A 23,097-nucleotide genomic window follows, 5' to 3' on the forward strand; every position below is an offset into this window, starting at 1 on the left:
GCGCCGACATGCAGCTCACTGTTGGCTATAGTGCAGCCGGAGCAGACAGTAAGTGCGAGGTCTCTTTTAATAAAACAATAAATGTGTACCGTATTCTTCTTCATGGAAAAATAAGAGATCCCCTGAAAATAAGACCTAGTGCATCTTTGGGAGTAAAAATTAATATAACATAATGTCTTACTTTCGGGGAAACGGGTAAGAATATGCTCATACCTATCAGCGGACACTATGAAGACAAGAGAGAGAGGAGTAACATATTCCAAATATTGAAAGAAAATAACGCAAACCCAAGAATATTCTATCCAGCCAAATTATCTATCAAGATAGATATAGAAGAGCCTTCCCAGACAAGGAAAAACTCAAAGAATACATTAAAAGAAACCCAGGCCTACTAAAGATCGTTGCCAACCCAGTATGGGAAGAAGAACAGCACTGAGAAAGCACAAATAAGAGACCGCCACACAGAACAACCCCACCCATAGGGCAACAAAGAGAAAACAGCCCCCAAGATAGCATTGTTTAAGGGTGGAAATAAGTAAAAAAATGAAACACACACACACACACAACACACTGATAAGAAAGGGAGGTAGGAAAACACCCAACACAAAAGGTATAAATGACATCACAGAGTCCATAGATGGAGGAATAACCCTGAATATCAATGGACTTAACTCAGGCATTAAAAGACTGAGGCTCACAGACTGTCTTAGAAAACACAACCCATCAATCTGCTCCCTGCAGGAGACACATCTCAATGTTACAGACAAAAATAGGCTGAGAATCAAAGGCCGCAGAAAAACAAACCAAACAGCAATTCAAAAAAATCAGGGGTTGCAATCCTAATCTCAGATAAAATTGACCTCGAAGTGCAAACCATAAAAAGAGATAAGGAGGGTCACTATATACTGCTCAAGGGAAGAACCACTAAGCATTTTAAACATCTATTCCCCGAATGAGAGACCCACTGAATATGTCAACCAAATGCACCAAAAGATGCAAAAAGAAATCACAGCCTCAACAATTATAGTAGTTGACTTTCTGAGAAAGGTAGATCACAGGGAAAGAAACTCAACAAAGAGGCTACAAATCTAAACACTACAATTAGACAATTTGACCTGATATTTACAGAGCTCTCCACCCAAATACAAAAAAAAAATCATATTCATTTCAAGCCCACATGGCACTTATTCGAAGATAGCCCACATGCTGGGGCATAAGGCGAATCTGCATACATTTACACACATTGATATCATACAGACCTCTCTCTCTGACCACTGTGCCGTAAGGCTGGAAATCAACAAAAGGAAGACAAAGAAAACAAGGGAAAACCACTGGAGGATGACTAACTCATTATTGCAAAGGGAGTGTGTACTGACTCATCTCAGAGATGCAATCAGAAAATTTCTAGAAACCAACGAGAAGGACAACACTATGTACCAAAACTTATGGAACACAGCAAAGGCAGTTATAAGAGGATGTTTCATGGCAATACAAGCACACACTAAAAAGGAAGAGACATTTATGATTGCTATGCCACCACAAAATTTACAGCAACTAGAGCAGAGTCAATAGGACAATCCTACTAATAGCAAAAGAAAATAAATAATAAAAATCGGGGCTGATATTCAGGAGGGGGAAATATGAAAATTATGGGAAAAAACAATGCTGCTAAAAGTTGGTTCTTTGAAAGGATAAACAGAATCGACAAACCTAACCAAAGAAAGGAAGGAACAAATTTCAACAGCAAGGATGAGGGATGAAAGAGGGGACATTACAACAGACCCTACTGTACTCCAATGAATTCAACTTGGAAGACATGAACAAATTCTTGAAAAACGATCCCTCCCTAGACTATCCCTGATGGACGTCAAGAATCTAAAGAGACTCATAGCAATAGAATAAATAGAAAAGGTTGTCAAGGGATTACCAACAAAAAAATTCCTCAGGCCAGATGGCTTCACAGGAGAATTCCACCAAGCATACAGGGAAGAATTGACACCAATCCTACACAAACTCTTCCAGAACATAGAAAAAGATGGCAAACTCCCGAACTCTTTCTATGAAGCTAGTATAACTCTGATACCGAAACCAGGCAAGGATCCCACAAGAATCGAGAACTACAGACCAATATCCCTAATGAACATCGACACAAAAATCCTTAACAAAATACTGGTCAACAGAATACAAAACTATATAAAACCAATAGTTCACAATGACCAAGTGGGATTCATACCAGTGATGCAGGGATGGTTTAACATACAAAAGACCATTAGTATTATTTGCCACATTGACATGAAAAATGATAAAAACCACATGATAACATTGATAGATGCAGAAAAAGCATTTGACATCCAATACCAATTTAAGACACAAGAAAATAGGAAGAGAAGGAAAATTCCTCAATATAATACAAGCTATATGTGAAAAACCAACAGCCAACGTGGTAGTCAATGGAGAAAAGACTAATACGATCAACTGAAAAAGGGGACCAGACAAGGAAGCCCCTTGTCCCTATTCTTATTGAACATCGTACTGTAGGTCCTAGCCAACAGCATAAAATAAGGAAGAGGCATCAAAGGTGTTCATCTGGGGAAGGAAGCGGTGAAACTATCGTTATTTGCAGATGATACGATTTTATATATGGAAAATTCCAAAAGCTCCACAAGGGGACTACTGGAAGCAACAGAGGAATATGGCAGAGTGGCAGGATACAAGATCAACAAACAGAAGTCTATCGAACTGCTATACACATCAAACAGGACCAGAGAAGAGGAGATCAAAAAGGTGGTACCCTTCACAATAGCCAAGCACAAATTGAAATATCTAAGGATATACCAGGCTAAAAAAAACAAAAAGATACACAATGGATGGATGGATTATGATGAGTTTTATGAGCCCCAATAAAATGATTAAAAACAAAAAAGATCTGTACGAGGAAAACTACAGAACACTATTACAAGAAACCAAGAGTGACCTCAACCAACGGAAGAAAATCCCAAGCTAGTGGATCAGAAGACTCAATATAGTAAAGTTGTCAGTTTTACCCAAGGCACTATTAAAGTTTGATGTTATCTCAATAAAAATACCATCATCTTTTCATCTTTCTTCAGAGAGTTGGAAAAACTGATTACCAACATCATATGGAGAGGGAAGAAGCCCAGAATTAGCAGAGAACTCCTCAAGAATATCACTTAGTCCATATGCTCCCTGTGTTTGTTTCTTTTCCTACTCCCCACCACCCACTCCTGCCTTCTGAACTTTGACCTAGGGCAGCTGCTGCACCCAGGCTTCATTTGATCGCCTCCTTCCCACAAGCTCTCCTCTATTAGACCTTGTCCACCTCAAACAGCTTCCACAGACATTCAGTTAATAAATCCTTCCTTAATATGAAAATAACTGCCACATACCTAGTTATTTCTAAAGAGAAGATTAAAGACATGAATCAAGCACTTTACATCTTTAAAACAAGTATGAAAACACACAACAGAACAGATCCAGATTTTAAAACCAATGTGATAGTGGCACTATACCTTACAAATGTTACTCAAATGGCTCATGGAATGTCCCAAAGTCTTCTCATTCTGCAAGGGAACCAAACAGGTAGTTAAGTATCAAGCTTTGATAAAAATGGGCAAAGAATATAATTATAGCAATCCTACAGACAAGTCATTCCTTCAACCAATATTTGCTGAGCACATTCCTGTTAAGTACTGAACCAGGTTTCCAATACTAGAAATTTGGCAAAGATGAATCAAATAACAAAAGAGAGTGCCTGTACTATAGGGACTTAATATTTAATCAAAGAAAGAGCAAGAGTTTAGAATTAAATACAACACTGAAGGGACATTCTGTTCTAGAGGGGGTTCATTATGTAGGTAATGTCTTCCTAATTATGAAGAAACGGAATGAAGCAGAAAGTCGGACAGGTGACCCCATTAGAATGATCTGGCTCTCTATGTCTTGGGTATTCAACAGGTACATGGCCTAGCCCACATCATCTGGTTTAAATCTGCTTTGTTCTCCCAGATTAGAAAATTCTGAGAGTTACCAAGTCTCCTTTCTCATTTATCAACTTCAACATTCAGGCACAAAGCCTTGTATCAAATGCTCCCTTAATCTAATTTTTTTTCTCCATTTCTATAGTCAATCCCTTAGGTTAGGTTCCTTACTTCTTACTTGAAATTCACCAATAGCTTACTGCCCGGTCTTTCTAACTTTTCAGTTGACTTCGCTGATACATAAAGGCACTTGCTTTCTAAAGAAGTGGAAATTCTACAACTAATTTTTAAAAAGATGAAAGTAACTATTCTTGGATCCATCTACCCTTGCTCTAGATTCAAATGAATTTTAAAAGCTATTTTAAAAGGAAAGAAGATGCTACTTAGATTGTTAAAAATATCTAGTGTCAATTTAATTCACATACAATAATCATGGGTAAGATCAGAAGAAAAGTTAGGATTGACATGGATGCAAAATCAAAAGAGACATTTCACCTAATGTAAAATGGATGAACTATGCCGCTAAAGACTCAGCATAACTGTTCTCACAGATTTAAGCCCCACTCTTTTGGAATCAATCTTATAATTAAATAAATGTTTTCCTCTGTGGTCAGGATAATAACAGAAATGATGCAGCATGGTGTTTGTAAAGGATACCTTATCAAAAGTCTTTGTTTCAGATCTCCATGAAGTTGTATGTCTTGGGCAAGGTAATTTTTAGTATTCTATTCTCCAAAACATGAGACCCCCGTCTCAACCCTGTACCTTTCAGCAAATCAATAATGCTCAAAATCACACTTTGGTTTGTCCTGACTTTAATAGATCTCAATAAACTAATCAGAATGTTATATTTTGTAATTCTACACACAACATAATATGTATGATTCATATCCCTGCTCTCTTGGATCCGTGGCTTCACTTGAGATTTTCAGGGTTCCCTCTACCTATTACTTCAAATCTCTTTAATATTCCATTAACGGAGTTAGAGTCTTTTCTCTATTACATTTGGCATAGTCAGTATGCTTTGAAATGTCTTTCCAAGTAGACCACAAAAAGCTGAAAAACCAGAGTCAGGGGCAACCAGGGCCCCTTAAACCCTTCCACTTTCTTGGACCCATTTGGAACCTGTCTGGATGCAAGTGCTCCGAGTTTGAGTCCTGAAGCATTATAGGCTTCTGTGATTTAAGAGTTATTTTCCATTTTCACTTTTCCATTCACCACTGAAAAAAATAAAATTGGTTTGTGTTTTTTAACTGCAGTTTGGGTGTTCTCAAGTTCCCACCTACGGACTATGTGAGTGTGAGTGTGTGTGTGTGTGTGTGTGTGTGTGTGTGTGTGTGTGTGTCCGATTTCCAACGCACGGTTGAAATGGCTAACTACTGATGTGTTTTCAGTTGTTAAAAATTGCAAGATCAAAGGGCACAAGTTAAAGACTCCTATGTTTAGGCTAATTTTATGTGGGCCAGACAAGAGCAAGCAGCTGTCTGATGTTTGCATAAATGACCATGCAACCCAAAACAAAACCATACTGGTTTAAGCAATTCAGCCCAACCTGATGAAAGCATTCTACATTAGGTTTTAATCAGACCCTGAAAGTGTCATCAGGATTCTCAGTCTGTCTTTTAAACATTACCTTCCATTTGTTCTAAGTGTTTTCCATAGTTTTCTTTCCAGCACCAAGTTGACCCATTTAATGTGTGATTAGCTAAATTTGCCACCTAGTGGCCAAAATTACAAAAGCTCACTACACGAACTATTTTTTCATTTGTGCACATCAAGCTTTCAATAATCACTTTTATTTTGCTTTAATAGAATGAGTTTTACTATAGGAATTTCCTTAAGGGTAGTACTGAAGTTTTCAGTTTTCTCTTCTTTTTGTTTGTGGTCTGTCACAAACTTAATGTTTTGGTGGAAATTTTTCGTGTGCAGGATGCAGTGTAGCAATGATGAAACATACAACTTTCCTCTAGTTCCTAAATGTCCCTCCACCCCACTATCATGATCCCAATTCTACCTTACAAATCTGGCTAGACCAGAGGATGTACACTGGTACAGATAGGAGCCAGAAACACAGGAATCCAAGACGGATGAGCCCTTCAGGACCAGTGCTGAGAGGCAATACTGGGAGGGTGGAGTAAAAAGGGGGAACCGATTACAGGGATCTACATATAACCTCCTCCCTGAGGGATGGATAACAGTAAAGTGGGTGAAGGGAGATGTCGGACAGTGTAAGATATGACAAAATAATAATTTATAAATTATCAAGGGTTCATGAGGGAGGTGGGAGTGGGGAGGGAGGGGGAAAATGAGGAGCTGACGGCCAGGGGCTTGAGTGGAGAGCCAATGTTTAGAGAATTAGGGTAATGAATGTACAAATGTGCTTTATACAATTGACATATGTATGGATTGTGAAAAGTTGTATGAGCCCCCAATAAAATGATTTTAAAAAAAGAAAATTTTCATGTAATAAACTCATCATAAAATGGACAAAAATATAACTTCTGTGCAAACGTCTTCCTTGAATTTATTTAAAGGGGCACCAAGATTAACACACCTTTTGGTTTCCAAAATGTGCAGACCTTTGGTAAAATTAGGCATGTCACCTCAAAAGATTATAGTAAAACCTAACTTCAAGTGCCCTTAGAAAAGTTTTGAGCTCACTAAATTAACTTTTCTGTGCAGTATACACAGAAAATTTTGGCTAATTTGCTTTGATGCAAGCATTGTGTTTAGGCAAGAAAGCAAATTTGAAACTGCTGTGCCAAACTTCTGTCACTCTGAACTCATCTCTTTCTATTTCTCTTTTCATGGTTGCTTCTTTTTATCCTTCATTTCCTACCTTTCTGATAATGCTTTGTCAGAAATCCCCTATTTTTTCAAGAGAAGAGAGAGGCAGATCAAGGAATGAGGCAAAACCAGTAATTAAAATGTCTTTCAAAGTTGAGTGTCCAGGGATGGGGTACAGGACGGGGATGAAGATGCTCTCTGGATTGAAGTGGACTTTCATCCATTGTTAAAGAAGTTCCTGATATTCACAGAGATCCTCGAACATTTTGTCAAGAATTTAAAGTTTTGACAGTAACATATGAACCAAGCCCAGCAAATGTATGCAATTGATTACAGATATTAATGGGACATGAGGCTACACAAAGGTAAACTACTGGCTTCATAGGTGTTTGGTGCTGTTGAGTTGGTTTTCACTCATAGTGATTCCATATTCAAGGGGACAAAATAGTTCTCAGTTCTGAGCCATCCTCATAATCATTGCCATGATTTAGCCCAATGCTGCAGCCATGATGTCAATCCATCCTTTTTCTCACTCTGCAACGCATAATGTTCTTCTCTAGGTACTGGTCTCTCCTGTTAACATGTCTGGAGTATGGTTTTTTATGTTGAGGTGTAGTGCACAGTGAAGTTTAAACTGTACTCTTTGATCTTCACCAGTATATGTAATTCAAGTTCTCTTCATTTTCAGCAAGTCAGGTTGTGTTATCTATCTTTCGCAGGTTAATAACTGTGTTAGTCTGGGTACTTTAGAGAAACAAATCCACAGAAACTCACGTATAAGAAAGAGTTTATATAAAGGTTAAGTGCACATCAAGAAAACATCCCAACCCAGTGCTGCCCAAGCCCACAAGCCCAACAATAACCCATATGTCCGACACCAATCCACAAAGTCCTCCTCCTTCTCACAAAACACATGCAATGATGCCAACTGCAGGAAGAAAGCCAAATCAGTGAATGTGTAAGCATCTCAGCATTGGCAGGGGTCTCCACACGGCTGCTCCAGCACCCAGGGCCGCATCGGAGTAAGTCATGGGGCTTCTCCTTGGGGATGTCTTGCAGGAAGTAAGCCTTGCCAGCTGAGGCAGGGAAATGGCTAAGGCAGCTGCACCCTGGTCTGACCATCAGAAAGCAAGAGACTTGAGAACTAGAAAGGCGAGGCTCACCGAGCCATTTATCTCTCCGCCCTTCAATTAACCTCACATGTGTTTATTGGCCAGGTTGGCACAATAAACTTTAACTATATCAATAAGTCTTCCTCCCATCCTGATGCTGCATTCTTCATAGAGTTCAGCTTCTTGGATTAAACTCAGAATACAAACTGAACAAGTGGTAAAAGGATGCAACCCTGACATCTCTTTTCTGATTCTGAACTATGCAGTGTTCGTTGTTCTGTTTGAACAACTTCCTCTTGGTCTATGTACAGATTCCACATGAGCACAATTAAGTGGTCTGAAATTCCTATTCCTCTGAAAGTTGTCCATAACTCCTTATAATTTACAGTCAAATACTTTTGCATAGTCAACAAATCACAGGTAATTATCTTTGTTATTCTGTACTTTCAGCCATGATTAATTTGACATCAGCAATGAGAACTTTGTGCGACGTCCTCTTTTGATTCTGGCTTGGATTTTTTAGCAGTTCCTCACTGATGCACAATTGTAACTATTTTTAAATTATCTTCAATAGACATTATGTGTGTAATATTAATGATTCGGTTTGATAATTTCCACATTCTGCAGAATCAGCTTTCTTTGGAAGGGATATAAATATGGATCTCTTCCAGTCTTTGTCTTCTAAATGTCTTAGTATAGATCAGTGGTTCTCAACCTTCCTAATGTCATCACCCTTTAATACAGTTCCTCAGGTTGTGGTGACCCCCAACCATAAAACTATTTTCATTGCTACTTCATAACTGTAATTTTGCTACTGTTATGAATTGGGTGACCCCTGTGAAAGGGTTGTTTAACCCCCCAAAGGGATCGCAACCCACAGGTTGAGAAGCGCTGGTATAAATAAATGAGCACGTCCAGAATTGGTTTCATTTAATTAAATATCTCAGTTGGTATTCTGTCAATTCCTGGAGTTTTGTTTTACACAAGGGCGTCAGTGTAGCATGGACTTCTTCCTTCAATAGCATGTTTCTGATCATGTGATATCCTCTGGAAATGATTGAACGCTGACCAATTTTTGGAACAGTGCCTGTGTATTTCTTCCCTCTTCTTTTGATGCTTTCTGAACCATTCAGCATTTTGCCCACGGAATCCTTCAACACTGCAACTCAAAGCTTAATATTTTTATTCTCCAGTTATTTCAGCTTGAGAAATAGTGCATTCTTCCCTTTTGGTTTCTAACTCCATGTCTTTGCACATTTCATTATAATATATGCTTCCCGGGCAGCCTTGTGAAATCATCTGGTCTACTCATTTAAGTAATCATTTCTTCCATTTGCTTTAGCTACTCTATGTTCAAGAACAAGTTAGAGTCTTTTGTGACACCCTTTTGATCTGCTCTTTCCTTTCTTTTTAAATGTGTGCTTTCTTCATGTATAATGTCCTTGATACTATCCCACAGCTTTTCTGGGTTTTTAATCATTAGAGTTCACTATACCAAATCTGTTCTTGATATAGCTTCTAAGTTCAAGTGGGATAAACTCTGGCTCTGTGAATTTGTTTTCACTTTCTTCAGCTTTAACTTGAAGCTGCACATGCGCAGTAATCAGTGGTCTGACCCACTGTCAGAGGCTGGCCTACTTTTGGCTGATGATATTGTGCTTCTCTGTCCTCACTTTCCACAAATGTAGTTTTATTTTATTACTATGTGTTCCATCTGTTGAGGGCAACAGGTAGAGACATCATTTGTGTTGTTGAAAGGGGGTATTGGTAGTGATTAACTCATTGGTTTTTCAAAATTCTACCACCCAATCTCACATCATTTGAATCACCAAGGCCACGTTTCCTAACTACTTATCCTTCTTTTGCATTCAGATGACCACTAATTATTAAAGTATCTTGGTTGCATGTTTGATAAATTTCAGGCAGAAACTGAGAGTCTTCCATTTCTACACCGTTGGCTTTAGTTGTTGGTGCATAAGTCTGCATAATATTCCTATTAAATAATCTTCCTCATGGAATCCAGAAACAGAAATGGGACCAGCGATACCAGAAAGGGAGAAGGAAGGTGGGGAGAGGAGGGGAGGAAGGTGGATCTGATTGCAGTGATTGATACATAGCCACACACACCCCTCAAGGGGGAAGAACAACAGAAATCATGGGGGAAGGGAGACAGCGGTTGATGTGAGATATGAAAATAATCATTTATCAAGGGCTCACGAGGGAGTGGGGAGCGGGGAGGAGGGGGAAAATGAGGACCTAATACCGGGGGCTTAAGTGGAGAGAAAATGTTTTGAGAATGATGAGGGCAATAAATGTATAAATGTGCTTTACACGATTGATGTATGTATGGATTGTGATAAGAGTTGTATGAGCCCCTAATAAAATGATCTTTTAATAAAAAAAAAATCTTCATGTTATTGTCATTAAGTATTGACTCACAATGATCCTACGTACAACAGAATCCTATGTACAACAATCCGATGTACAACATACAACAGACCCTATGTACAACAACGCCATCCTCATAATTGTTCCTATGTTTGAATTCACTGTTGTTGCAACCACTGTGCCAGTCTATCTTGTTGAGGTCTTTCCTTTATTTCACTTCCCCTCTAGTTTACCAAGTATGATATCCTTCACCAGGATGTTGTCTCTCTTGACAATATGGCCAAAGTACACAAGACCAAATCTCACCATGTATCCTTGCCTCTAAGGAGTATTCTGGCTGGACTTCTAACGAGACAGATTTGTTTGTTCTTTTGACAGTCCATGGTACGACATTTAATCTTAGCCAAAAAGTACTTTGCATATTCTTCACCAGCAGATAGGCATCATTACAAGCCCTGGTGTTGCAGTGGTTATGTGTTGGGCTGAGATTCACAAGGTCAGTAGTTTGAAACCACCAGCCACTCCATGGGAGAAAGATGGTGTTCTCTACTCCAGCTAACAGTTAGTCTCAGAAACTCACAGGGGCAATTCTCCCCTGTCCTATAGAGTTGCTATGAGTCGGCAAAAACTTGATGGAACTTTGAATTTTTAGAGGCATTATTAAGAGCTCATTTTATAGAAAAGAAAGTGAGTTTGGACATGGGCACATAACTACCCCACCAAAGAAGCAGGGATCCCCACCAAAACTTCAGGTTTTTTAATTTATTTTTTGGTTCTTCGGTTTTTATATCCTTTTTGAAATTTTCATCTACAGTATATTCCTTTTTGACTCACAAGTCTTTGTTTAGTGTCTCGTGGCTGCCAGTAATCCTTGGTGTACCTTGTAGATGTACCTGCTTCTACTGTCACATCACCTCTGTCTCCTTCTGTATGTCACTCTTTTTATAGGGCAGTACTCAGAAAAATTGGTGTCCACCCTATTCTATGATGATGTTGGCATTAACAGTAAAAAGGACAAATGAAAAGTTGTATTAGCATAAGGAAGTGACATCAGATGGCAACTCAAATCAACAGAAGCAAATGAAGAGAATGAGAAATGGTAAATAAGGTTAATGTAACCCACTATCATTAAGTTGATTCCAACTCATGGAATTCTTATGGGGCAGAGTAATGCTTCATTAGGGTTTCTGAGTCTGCATATATTTCTGAAAGCAGATAGCTTCATCTTTCTCCAGCAGAGTGGCTGATGAATTTGCATTGCCAACCTTCTGGCTAATTGATCAGTGGCCACAGTTACTTCAGAGCATACTGTGCTAGCTAGCATGAGCCAGATCCGTGCCAGGTCACATTTCAATTCACCCAGCCAAACCCCTTTCCGGCTGGCCCCTAGGAACATTGTGTGGACAGCAAACTGTGGGCAGCTTGGCACAGACATCTTCACTATACAAGTAATGCTTTTTGTCATTTATAAAAAAATTTCCCATTGCTTTCTCATTCTTCAATATCCCTACCCCACACACTGTGGGTACAGGTACATACCAACCCCACAAAAGAAGCAGGGATCCCCAACCAAACTGCAAGTTTTTGTTTTAGTTTTAACTCTTCAGTTTTTATATGGTTGCCATATTTAATATTTATTTCTCTTTCATTCATTGAGTTTTCTTTTTTCAAAGCACCCACTCACCCACCCCCTGTAGATATGCATGCCTCCATGGCAGACACAGGCAAACCATACCCACCCCAAACAGGTTTTTTTCCTTTTATTTTAAGCCAGGCTTTTCACTCTAGCCCCTGATAGCACAGACTCACCAACATTGATGCTGCCACAGCAATAGAACCACAAAATTAACAAACTGCTGGCAAAGGAATCAAAGGAAAAGAAAGAGAAGATATAAAAATCAAGAATTATAAATGATAGGATGACATTATAACAAATCCACATGAAATTAAAATAATAATAATATATTCCTACAAAAGACTATACTCCAACCAGTTTGGTAATCTAGCAGAAATGAAAAAATATTGAAAAAGTTGTCACTTACCCATGATGCACAAGTATGTAGAATAAGTCAACAGACAACAAAAGAAGAGAAAAGGTCACCAAGAACCTCCAACCAAAAAAGGCCTAGGATCAGATGGCTTCACAGGGGAATTCTACCAAGTATTCAGGAAAAAGTTGTCACCAATTCTACATAAACTATTCTAGAATATAGAAGGGAGAGCAAATTCCTACACTCCTTCTAATAAGTAAGCATAACCCTGATACAAAAACCAGGCAATGATCCCACAAAGACAGAAAACTATAGATAAGTATGCCTTATGAACAGACTAAAAGTTCTCAACAAAATTCTGTCCAATAGAATCCAACAATATATCAAAAAAATAATTCACAATGACCAACTAAGATTCACTCCACGGATGCAAGGATAGTTCAACTTTCCAAAAATAATCAATATAATCCACCACATGAACAAGACAAAGAATTAAGAATCACATGATCATATCAAAGATGCAGAAAAGGCATTTGACAATATTCAACATTTATTTCTGATAAAAACATTGAAAAATAGGAATAGAAGGGATATTCCTCAACATAATAAAGGCCATATATGAAAATCCAATGGCCATCAGCTCAAGAGAGAATAACTGAAAGCATTGCTCCTGAAAATGAGAACTACAAAAAGATGCTCCCATCACCACTTTTATTCAACAACATGTACGACTTAGCACCAATAGATGGCAGAAAGAAATCAAGAGAAAACAATTGGGCAAAGAAAGAGTGAAACAATCACTAGCTGCAAATGACTTAATATACAGAGAACATGAAGGACTCTGCAAAAATGTTATTGGAAATAATTTAGGGATTTGGTAAAGTAGTAGCATACAAGATAAACAAGCAGAAATATACTGGATTCCTGTATAGGAGGGAAGAGGTTACCAAAAAAGATATAAAGAAAAATACCATTTATAATAACTGCACAAAAAATTTAAAAACTAGGAATAAACCTAATCAAGAAACAAGAGAGCTGTACAAAGAAAACTACAGAGGATAATTACAATAAACCAAAAGAGGACTACAAAAACAGAAGAATATTCCATATTCATGGATAGAAAGACAATATTGTGAAAACGTCAACATTACCTAAAGCAATTTATAAATACAACATAATTTTGATCCAAATAACAGCTTTATAAGAATTGGAAAAACTAATTACCTACTTCATTTGGAAAGGAAAGAGACCCAGAATAGGCAAATAATTCCTTTAAGAGTAGAACTAAAAAATAATAAGCATTGCACCACTGATCTCAAAATCTATTACACAGTATTTAAAACAGTCTGGTACTGGTACATTGATAGATACATAGACCAATGGAACAGAATAGAAAACCTAAAAGTTGATGCATCCAACTATAAGCAATTGATTTTTGATAAAGGACCACAAAAAAGCAACAAAAAAACATTAAATGGGAAGGGGACACCTCTTCAACAAGTGGTGCTGGAAATACTGGATCTCCATTTGCAGAATTAAACTGAGCCCCTATGTGGCCCCACAAAATAAACTCAAGATGGATTAGAGACCCAAATGTGAAGTCCAGTGCGATCAGGATATTCAATGAGAAAACTGAGACAAGCTTAAGGTCCTTACTGCAGGGCATACACACACCAAATACAATAAAGGAAGCACACACAGTGGAAGACAAAATAGATAGCAGATCTACTAGAAATAAAAACATCCATGCACATCAAAAGACTTCATCACATGAGTAAAATGATAAGCCACAGACTAGGAAAACAGTCTTTAACAATGACACAACAGACAAGGGACACATTATTAAAATCTACAGAAATCTGCAACAACTCAATATGCCAAAAAAAAAAAAACAATTGAAAAGTGAGCAAAAGACATGAACAGCGAGTTCATCAAAAATGACATTCAAATGGCTAACAAACACATGTAGCCATCTGGGAAATGCAAATCTAAACAATGAGATCACCTTATACCACAATGATAGCAATTTTTTTTAAAAAAAGAACAACAGATGCTGGTGAGGGTGTGTAGAGATTAGACTCCGTGTACAATGTTGTGTACATGTTGTAAACATGTACAACCATTGTAGAAAGCCATATGGCGCTACATAAAACAACTGGGAATAGAAATACCATTGTTTTTGTTGTTGTTGGGTGCCATCGAGCCGGTTCTGACCCATAACGATCCTATACACAACAGAATGAAACACAGTCGGGTCCAGCACTATCCCCACAATTGTTCCTATATTTGAGCCCATTTTTGCAGCCACTGTATCCATCCATCTTGTCAGGAGCATTCCTTTTTTTGCTGCCCCTCCACTTTACCAAGTATGATATCCTTTTCTCCAAAGACTGGTCTCTCCTGACAATATGTCCAAAGTAAGTAAGATAAACTCTTGCCATCCTTGCCTCTAAGAAGCACACTGGCCATACTTCTACCAAGATAGATTGGTTTTTCCTGTTAGCAGTCCATGGTACTTTCAATAGTCTTCTCCAGCACCGAAATTCAAACACATCGATTCTACTATGGTCTTCTTATTCAGTGTCCATCTTTCACATGTACATGAGATGATAGAAAATACCATGGCTTGAGTCAGGCACACTTCAATCCACAAAGTAAAATCCTTGCTTTTCAATACTCTAAAGAAGTCATGTGCAACAGATTTAACTAATCTTTTGATCTCTTGATTGGAGCTTCCATGAACATTGATTGTGGATCCATGTAAGGCAAAATCCTCGAAAACTTCAACCTTTCCTTTATTTATCATGATGTTACTTACTTATTGGTCCAGTTATGAGGATTTTGTTCTTCTTGACATTGAGTCATAATCCACAATGACTCATAATACAATCCTTGATCTTCATCAGCAAGTGCTTCAAGTTTTCCTTACTTTCAGCAAGGAAGGTTATGTCATCTGCATATCACAGGTTGTAAATAAGCCTTCCTCCAATCTTGATGCCACATTCGTCATATAATTCAGCTTCTCAGATGATTTGTTCAGCATACAAATAGAATAAGTATGGTGAGAGGATCTAATAACCCTGATGCACACCTTTCCTGATTTAAACCATACAGTATTTCCTTGTTCTGTTCCACATGACCCAATTGGTATATTTCTGCTTGGTATATCCCCTAATGAAATGAGAGACACATCATGAACACACGTGTGTTCTCCTATTCTCATCGAAGCACAGTTCACAATATCAAGAGGCTGGAAAAAGCCCAAATACCCATCAGTAGAAGAATGGATACATACACACAATTCTGGTACATACACAATGGAATACTATGTATTAGTATAAAAAACAAAAGTGATGAAACCATGAACCATCTCGTGATGTGGATGGACCCTGAAACCATTATACTGACTGAAGTTAGTCAATCACAAAAGGGCAAATATTGTATGAGTGTACTGCTATAAGGATAAAGATCAAGACAATGCAGGCTTTTGTTTTAAGGTCATGTAATCTTCTAATCTGGTCTCCTAAGCAAGGAGATAGTGAGCCTATCTAACATCCATGAGTCATATTCCACCACCCTTTTTATATATCCTTAAAACCTCTAGAAGAGAGGACTCAACTCAGCTGGGGTCAGTTTCTCAGGGTGAGGGAAGATGAAGATTAATCAATCCCTTGATTAGCACATCTCACTGGAAATTCAAATTGAAGAGGGGCGGGGCATGTCTGTCTCAGAGAAGGCAATTGTACTTCTGTTGGTAGGTAAACCAGTTGGGGCAACTTCCAATAGGGAAATATGCCTAACACTACTTATATATACACCCTGGTCTCTAGCCAGACCGTGGTGACCTATGCTGTGTACTATACACAACTGGGACTTTAAACTCTCAAGGTGCACAGCAGCCTTCACAGGCCACACCAGAAGATCCCAATTTGGAAACCCCACTAAGCAAACTGGCCTTTACCTTAAACTCACCTGTAGGAGATTTAAGGCACTGAAAAACTCCCTTGTATTTAAGGCCGAAATGGCCTCCTCTGAGAAGAAGCAGATGACTACTAGCCTAAGGTAGTAGAGTCATGGTAAGGATTTTGGTTTGGATTTCTTCCTTTGAGGTTGCCCAATGTATGGTAGGCCAGGAGTACCGTATATATATGATTTTAATGCTCGCTTTGTTTTTATAGGAGCACTGGTGACTTAGCGATTATGTGTTGGGCTGTTAAATGCAAGATAAGCCGTTCAAAACCACCAGTCACTCCTTGAGAAAAAGACAGGGCTTTCGACTCCAGTAAAGAGTTACAGTCTCAAACTCACCATGGCAGTTCTACTCTGTCCTGTGGGGTTGCTATAAGGCAGCAATGATTCTTTGGCATTGAGTTCTTTATGACATATGTTAGTCTAGCAGGGACAGTTCCGCTTTTGTGAGTGTTATTAAAAGTGTTTCCCTATCCCTAACCCTCAATATTTGTATTATTAGTGCCCAGTCACTTAAGCTTTAATATGTACAAGTCAACAATTCATATACTGTAATCTAAAAAAACATGTTTAATTTCCTTTTCTCAACTGTGATTTTAATTCTGTATCATTGGCTAACCTAATGATACTATCAACAGAATTACCCTATGTCCCATAGGGAAGATTTATTATGTTCTCCAATAAAATTATAATGGTATCTCTAAAATGAACCAGGGAGATATGTCAATCATAGCTATATGCGTAGGCATAATTGCACTTAATTGCAGACCTAATATAAGAACAACTAGTTGGGCTCACACTTAATTGCAGACCTAATATAAGAACAACTAGTTCTTATGACATGGCCTTACTAAATACCTTAATAAAGAAATCATTAAGGCTATGGGTGCTATAGGAAAGTGTGGTGAAAAAATCAGGTGGTATTCAGCTATCAAAAAGAATAGTACATCACTCCTGTGTTATGCAGAATTCTCACATATGATTTCAGAACATGAAAAAATATTTTAATGATTTTTTTATGTTGTTGAAAACTTCATGGCTTGAAAGGTTTTCAAATCTGTACCAATCTGAATAAAATAGAGTATTGTTTTCTACTGGTTTTAGGATTAAAGAATAGAGACTATGAAAACAAACAAACAAAAAAAGAAAGCAGAAAGTAAATATACAGGAAACCAATAAAGTAAATAAAGAACTAATAAAATAATTTAAACATTTTTTAAAATAGTATTTAGGGTTTAAAGGCTTGTCTTTACACAAGTGGTCATCTAAATGAGCCATCAACTAAGTCCACAAGGAAGAAGCACACCAGCTTGTGCTCCAGAATTATAAATAATAAAATCTGAATCAGGAGTAGTGAATGGTATTAGGGCTTGAATTCTGAACACGCAGTTTCAGATGACAGTGGCAGCCTAAAGCCATTTGCATTAAGCCTCTGATAAATCCACTCTGATCATAGCAATAGCCTTGCTAGCAGACAGAGAACATTTTAAAATCAATTATGGTAGAAGAAATTATGTTAAAAGGTAACACTTTATTGTCTGATCTCTGTTTGACCTATTATAATGTTTTTCCAGTTTTGTGGGATTTTATTTTGGGGGAACTTTGTTGGGTTGTTTTTTGCTTTTTAATTTATTTTTTGTAAGATTTTCTATATCTAAAATCCGGGCTAGTTAACGCTATAGAAACAATAACTGGATTAATAATTATCTGGATACATGGCAGGAGAGATTTAGGGGAAATAGGGCACTAACAACAATAATTACAAGGATGAAGGAAATGTTCTAAAAATGATTGTGATGATTCCACATCGCTTAATATGAATCATATGTGAATGATATTCCAATTAATAAAAATGAGTTAAGAAAGTGAAAGAAAAAAACAAAAAAAGAAAGATTGTAACCTTTGGTGTAGATTGCAGCTCAAAGTTCTTAAAGAAAGCCCAAATCCTCACAACTGGACATCAAGAGAAAATATTGATGTTGTTAAAGATTTCATTTTGCTTGTATCCACAATCAGTCCTCATAAAAGCAGCAGTCAACCAACTAAACAGCATATTTAATTGGGCAAATCTGCCATGTGTTGAATGGCAAAGATGTCATATTGAGAACTAACGTGCACCTGACCCAAGCCATGGTGTTTTCAATCACTTCATATGAATGTGAAAGTTAGGCAATGAATAAAGACGGCTACAGAAGAATTGATTCATTTGAACTATGGTTTTGGTGAAGAATCTTGAAAGTATGATAAATTGCCAGAAGAACAAACTGCCTTGGAAGAGGCACTGCCAGAATGTTCTTTAGAAGTGAGAATGGTATGAGTTGTATCATATATTTTGGACATGTTATCAGGAATGACTAGACCCTGGAATAGGACATCATGCTTGGTAATATACAGGTCAGCACAAAAGAGGAAGACCTTCTAGGAGATCAATTGACACAGTGGTTGAAACAATAGGTTTAAACATAATAATCTTGAGGATGGCACAAGCCTGGGAAGTTTTTATTTTCTTGTGCATACAGTCTCTATGAATTAGAACCAACTGACAGCTCCTAACAATTTCTTACTTATCAACTATCTAGTTAGCCAACATTTTGCATTTACAATATTAAAAAGTTACAATCTGATTATTTTGCACATTAACAACATATATTTGGTAGATAAGGAATGCTGAGGTGCAAGGTAAGCATTAACTCTGTGTGCAATGATTAAAGTTAGGTGTCAACTTGCTGGGCTTACTTCATAAATATAATGGTCTAAGTTGGCAATTGTATAATAATGTAGTTATCTTCCATTTTGTGGTCCTCTATTTTCACATAGCCACTTGGTCTTTGGAGCCTATCAATGTAAGTGAAAAGTTAATACACATGCTTAATCAGTTTTGATCCTTTAGAGCAGCGGTTCTCAACCTGTGGATGGCGACCCCTCTGGGGGTCAAACAACCCTTTCACGGGGTCATCTGGTTCATAACAGTAGCAAAATAACAGTTACGAAGTAGCAAGAAAAATAATGTTATGGTTGGATGGGGTCACCGCAACATGAAGACCTGTATTAAAGGATCATGGCATTAGGAGGTTGAGAACCACTGCTTTAGAGAACCAAGCCTCAGACAATTCCATCACAAATTTGTGAAGCTATGCTATTCCTTAGAACCAGTTATAACTTCTGTCTCATTCTCTCTTATCACATGAGTAAAATAAAATTATTTAATGTTTTTATATCTGTGAGAGAGTAATGATTTGATCTTTTCCTGAAAATTATCGTTTTTGTTTGTTAGTTTATCTTTTTCAAGCGAACTAACAACCTACAGTATGCAGCTGACACAACCTTGCTGAAACTGAGGAGGAATTAAAGCACTTGCTGATGAAAATCAAGCACTGTCGCCTTCAGTATGGATACAACTCAATGTAAGGAAAAGCACAATCCTCACAACTAGACCTAAAGGTAATATCATGATAAATAGAGAAAAGGTTGAAGTTGTCAGGGATTTTGTCTTACTTGGATCCCTAATCAATGCTCATGGAAGCAGTAGTCAAGAGATCAAAAGATGTATTACATTAGGTAAATCTGCTGCTTAAGACCTGTTTAGAATATTGAAGAGCAAGGATGTTACTTTTAGGACTAAGATGCACATGACCCAAGGTGTACATGTGAGGGTTGGACATTGAATAAGGAAGATCATTGAAGAATTGATACATTTGAATTGTGGTGCTGGAAAGAACAGTAAAAGTACCATGGACTGCTGCATTGGAAGAAATTAGGCCAGAGCACTCCTTAGAGGCAAAGATGGCAAGACTTCGTGTTACTTACTTTGGACATATTGTCAGAAGCGATCAGTCCCTGGAGAAGGACATCATATTTGGTAAAGTCGAGGGGAGGTGAAAAAGAGAAAGGCCCCTGTCAAGATGGATTGACACATCAATGGGTTCAGGCACAGGAACAATTGTGAAGATGGTGCTGGACCATGCCGTGTTTTGTTTGGTTGTACACAGGGGTCACAATGGGTCATAGCCAACTCGATGCACAAGACCTAACAACTACAACATCTTTTGGTTCGGGGGTGGGGGGTGGGGTGGGGGTGGGGGTGGAGTGGTAAAATACAATGCTGCAATTTACCTTTATAATCACTGTAAAGTGACATTTATTGCATTCATCACTCTTATTTGGTTCTACAACATTTTTATCACCCAAAAAGGAAAATTCCATATCCCAAAAGCAGCCACTCTGCTTCCTCCAAATTCCTGCAGTTCATATAAATGGAATCATACAGTACGTAGCCTTTCGATCTAGCTTCTTTCATTTAGCATAACATTTTCAAGGTTATTCCATGTTATAGTGTGTATCACTTTTATTTTTTTCTATGACTAAATAATGTATATACCACATTTTGTGGATCTATTCCTCAAGTGATGTACATTTGTGCTATTTTCACCTTTTAGCTACTATAGCTTACTAGCCACTGCTCTGATGACCATGATCATTCAAGTATCAGTTTTTGTCTAAACACTGTCTAACTAGGGGCACTATACCATTTTACATGATAATAAGCAATGTGTACAGATTCCTATTTCTCCACATACGCCCCAACACTTGTTTTGATATTTTATTATAATCATCTCAGTGGGTGTAAAGTAGTGATTTGTTTTTTTTTTAAATCATTTTATTAGGGGCTCATACAACTGTTATCGCAATCCATACGCGCATCAATTGTGTAAAGCGCATTTGCACATCAATTGTGTAAAGCACATTTGCACATCATTCTCAAACCATTTCCTCTCCACCCAAACCCCCGGCATTAGGTCCTCATTTTTCCCCTCCCTCCCCGCTCCCCCCTCCCTCTTGAGCCCTTGATAGTTTATAAATTGGTATTTTGTCATATCTTGCCCTGTCCGACGTCTCCCCTCACCCACTTTTCGGTTGTCTGTCCCCCAGGGAGGAGGTCACATATAGTTCCTTGTAATCGGTTCCCTCTTTCCTACCCACTCTCCCTTTAACCTCCCTGTTTCGCCACTCACACCACTGGTCCTGTAGGGCTCATCCGCCCTGGATTCGCTGGATTTTCAGTTCCTATCTGTACCAGTGTACATCCTCTGGTCTAGCCAGACTTGCAAGGTCGAATTTCGAGTCATGGTAGTGGGAGCGGGGAGGAAACATTTAGGAACTAGAGGAAAGTTGTATTTCTCATCGTTGTTAGATCGCACCCTGACTGGCTCATCTCCTCCCCGAGACATTTCATTGTGGGTTCGATCTCCATTTCTGGAAAGCCTCCAGTTATAAAATGACAGAATGGAATTCAAACCTAGCGCTGGGGGAATTTCAGGCCTACGATTTCCCCTAGCATAGCTCTTTTTGGATCCTATCGTCAATGAATTGAGGGAGAGAAAACTGGACACCCTCTAGAATCCTGACCTGAGGAACAGGGTAAGGAAAAGATAAAGTGGGAAGGCATGGTAGAGTTTATCTATAAATTTATTTATAAATTATAAAATAAAGTAGACTAGAAATTAGAATTATTCAGTTTATAAGTACTTTAGTTTGAAATTTTATTTTTAAATTACCACTTTATTTAGATTAAAAAAACCAAAATCTAAAAATTATCAACCTACCAATATCATATATGCAAATATGTATAATAAAATAAAAATTTTAAATATTGTTTTATGTGGGAAAGATAATTCAGAAAAAATATATAATAATCTACTTGTATCTTAAGTTAAAAAAAATAAAGATAATTTTCTGGAAAAATTTAAATGGCACAAAGCATTATCTTTGCCAGAAATCAAATTTCAAATGAAATTTGTAATGACAAATCTAGTCATTACAATTTTAAACCAAGGAAAAAAAATGAAGTCATAAAAATTAAGGAAGGGAAGCCTATAATGTATATAACTGTAATTTTACAAATGGGTAGTTATTTAAATTAATGTAAAGTGTAATCAGTAATTGCCATGAATAAAATAATTCCATCCCAATTCATAGTAAAGTAATTATCTGCTTTGTTTTTATTTTATTTTACTTTCAGGTGGTACAGTAAATAAAGCCTAGCCTGCTAAACAAAAGGTTCAAACCCACAAGTCGCTGCATGGGAGAACGATGTAGCACCTCACTTTCCTAAAGATTTACAGCTTGGAAATCCTATCAGACAATTGTACTTTATACTATTGGGTTACTATGACTCCACGGGAACTGACTCCACAGCACTAGGGGAAATAAAAGAACACGTACGTAACCAGAAAATAAGTGAAAGACAAGCAAATTCATGATCCTAAAATCTCACCACTTGCTCTTGCTCCATTTATCTATGGTCTGAATGTCAATTTTATCCTTTATGGAGTGGGATTGTGTAGAGGAAAGCAGGCAGCAGAGATGACCCTTTTGGTTCCTCTGAATTCTGAAATATTGTGCGTCTATGGAGCATGTTTTATCTTGCTAATTGCCCTCAGAACCACACATACTTGTTGAAAACTTACCCTTGAATTTATGAATAAATGGGCTCATAATTTCAAAGACCTTTCTGACATAAGCTGCTAAAGAAACTGCTTTTTAAAATGTTATATGCATGCTATGATGGCTGTGTGCTGTCAGGTTGTACCCAATTTAGCCAAGACGCCTTGTTGCTTTGGTTCTGCCTTCAGTATTTTTGTCTCCACAGCTCAAAAAGCATTGTCTCAGCAAAGCTAACTGTCTAGAGACAGGATGTATACAAAACAAATCAGATGATGTGTTAAGAACATCCCTGCTCAATGAAATGACCGTCTTTTATACACATATGCATGCACACGCAAGGACACACAGTAACTAATGGTAGCAAACAGAACAGAGAACTATTGTTACTATCCCATTGTTTAATCTTTT

At 37.7% G+C, this 23,097-nt stretch overlaps 1 protein-coding gene across 1 annotated transcript in view; it reads right to left on the reverse strand.

Annotated features, from left to right (window-relative positions):
• MARCHF8 (membrane associated ring-CH-type finger 8) overlaps positions 1 to 23,097 on the reverse strand; it is a 65,021-nt gene that overhangs the window by 40,361 nt on the left and 1,563 nt on the right. The window contains exon 2 of the mRNA XM_045283682.1: positions 3,531 to 3,581. Coding sequence (XP_045139617.1) covers positions 3,531 to 3,581 — 51 coding nt within the window. The remainder of the gene's footprint in view (positions 1 to 3,530; positions 3,582 to 23,097) is intronic.

Source organism: Echinops telfairi, unplaced genomic scaffold (genome assembly GCF_000313985.2).
Source record: "Echinops telfairi isolate 266 unplaced genomic scaffold, ASM31398v2 ScPeMD7_7465;HRSCAF=8503, whole genome shotgun sequence".
Lineage (NCBI taxonomy): Eukaryota > Metazoa > Chordata > Mammalia > Afrosoricida > Tenrecidae > Echinops > Echinops telfairi.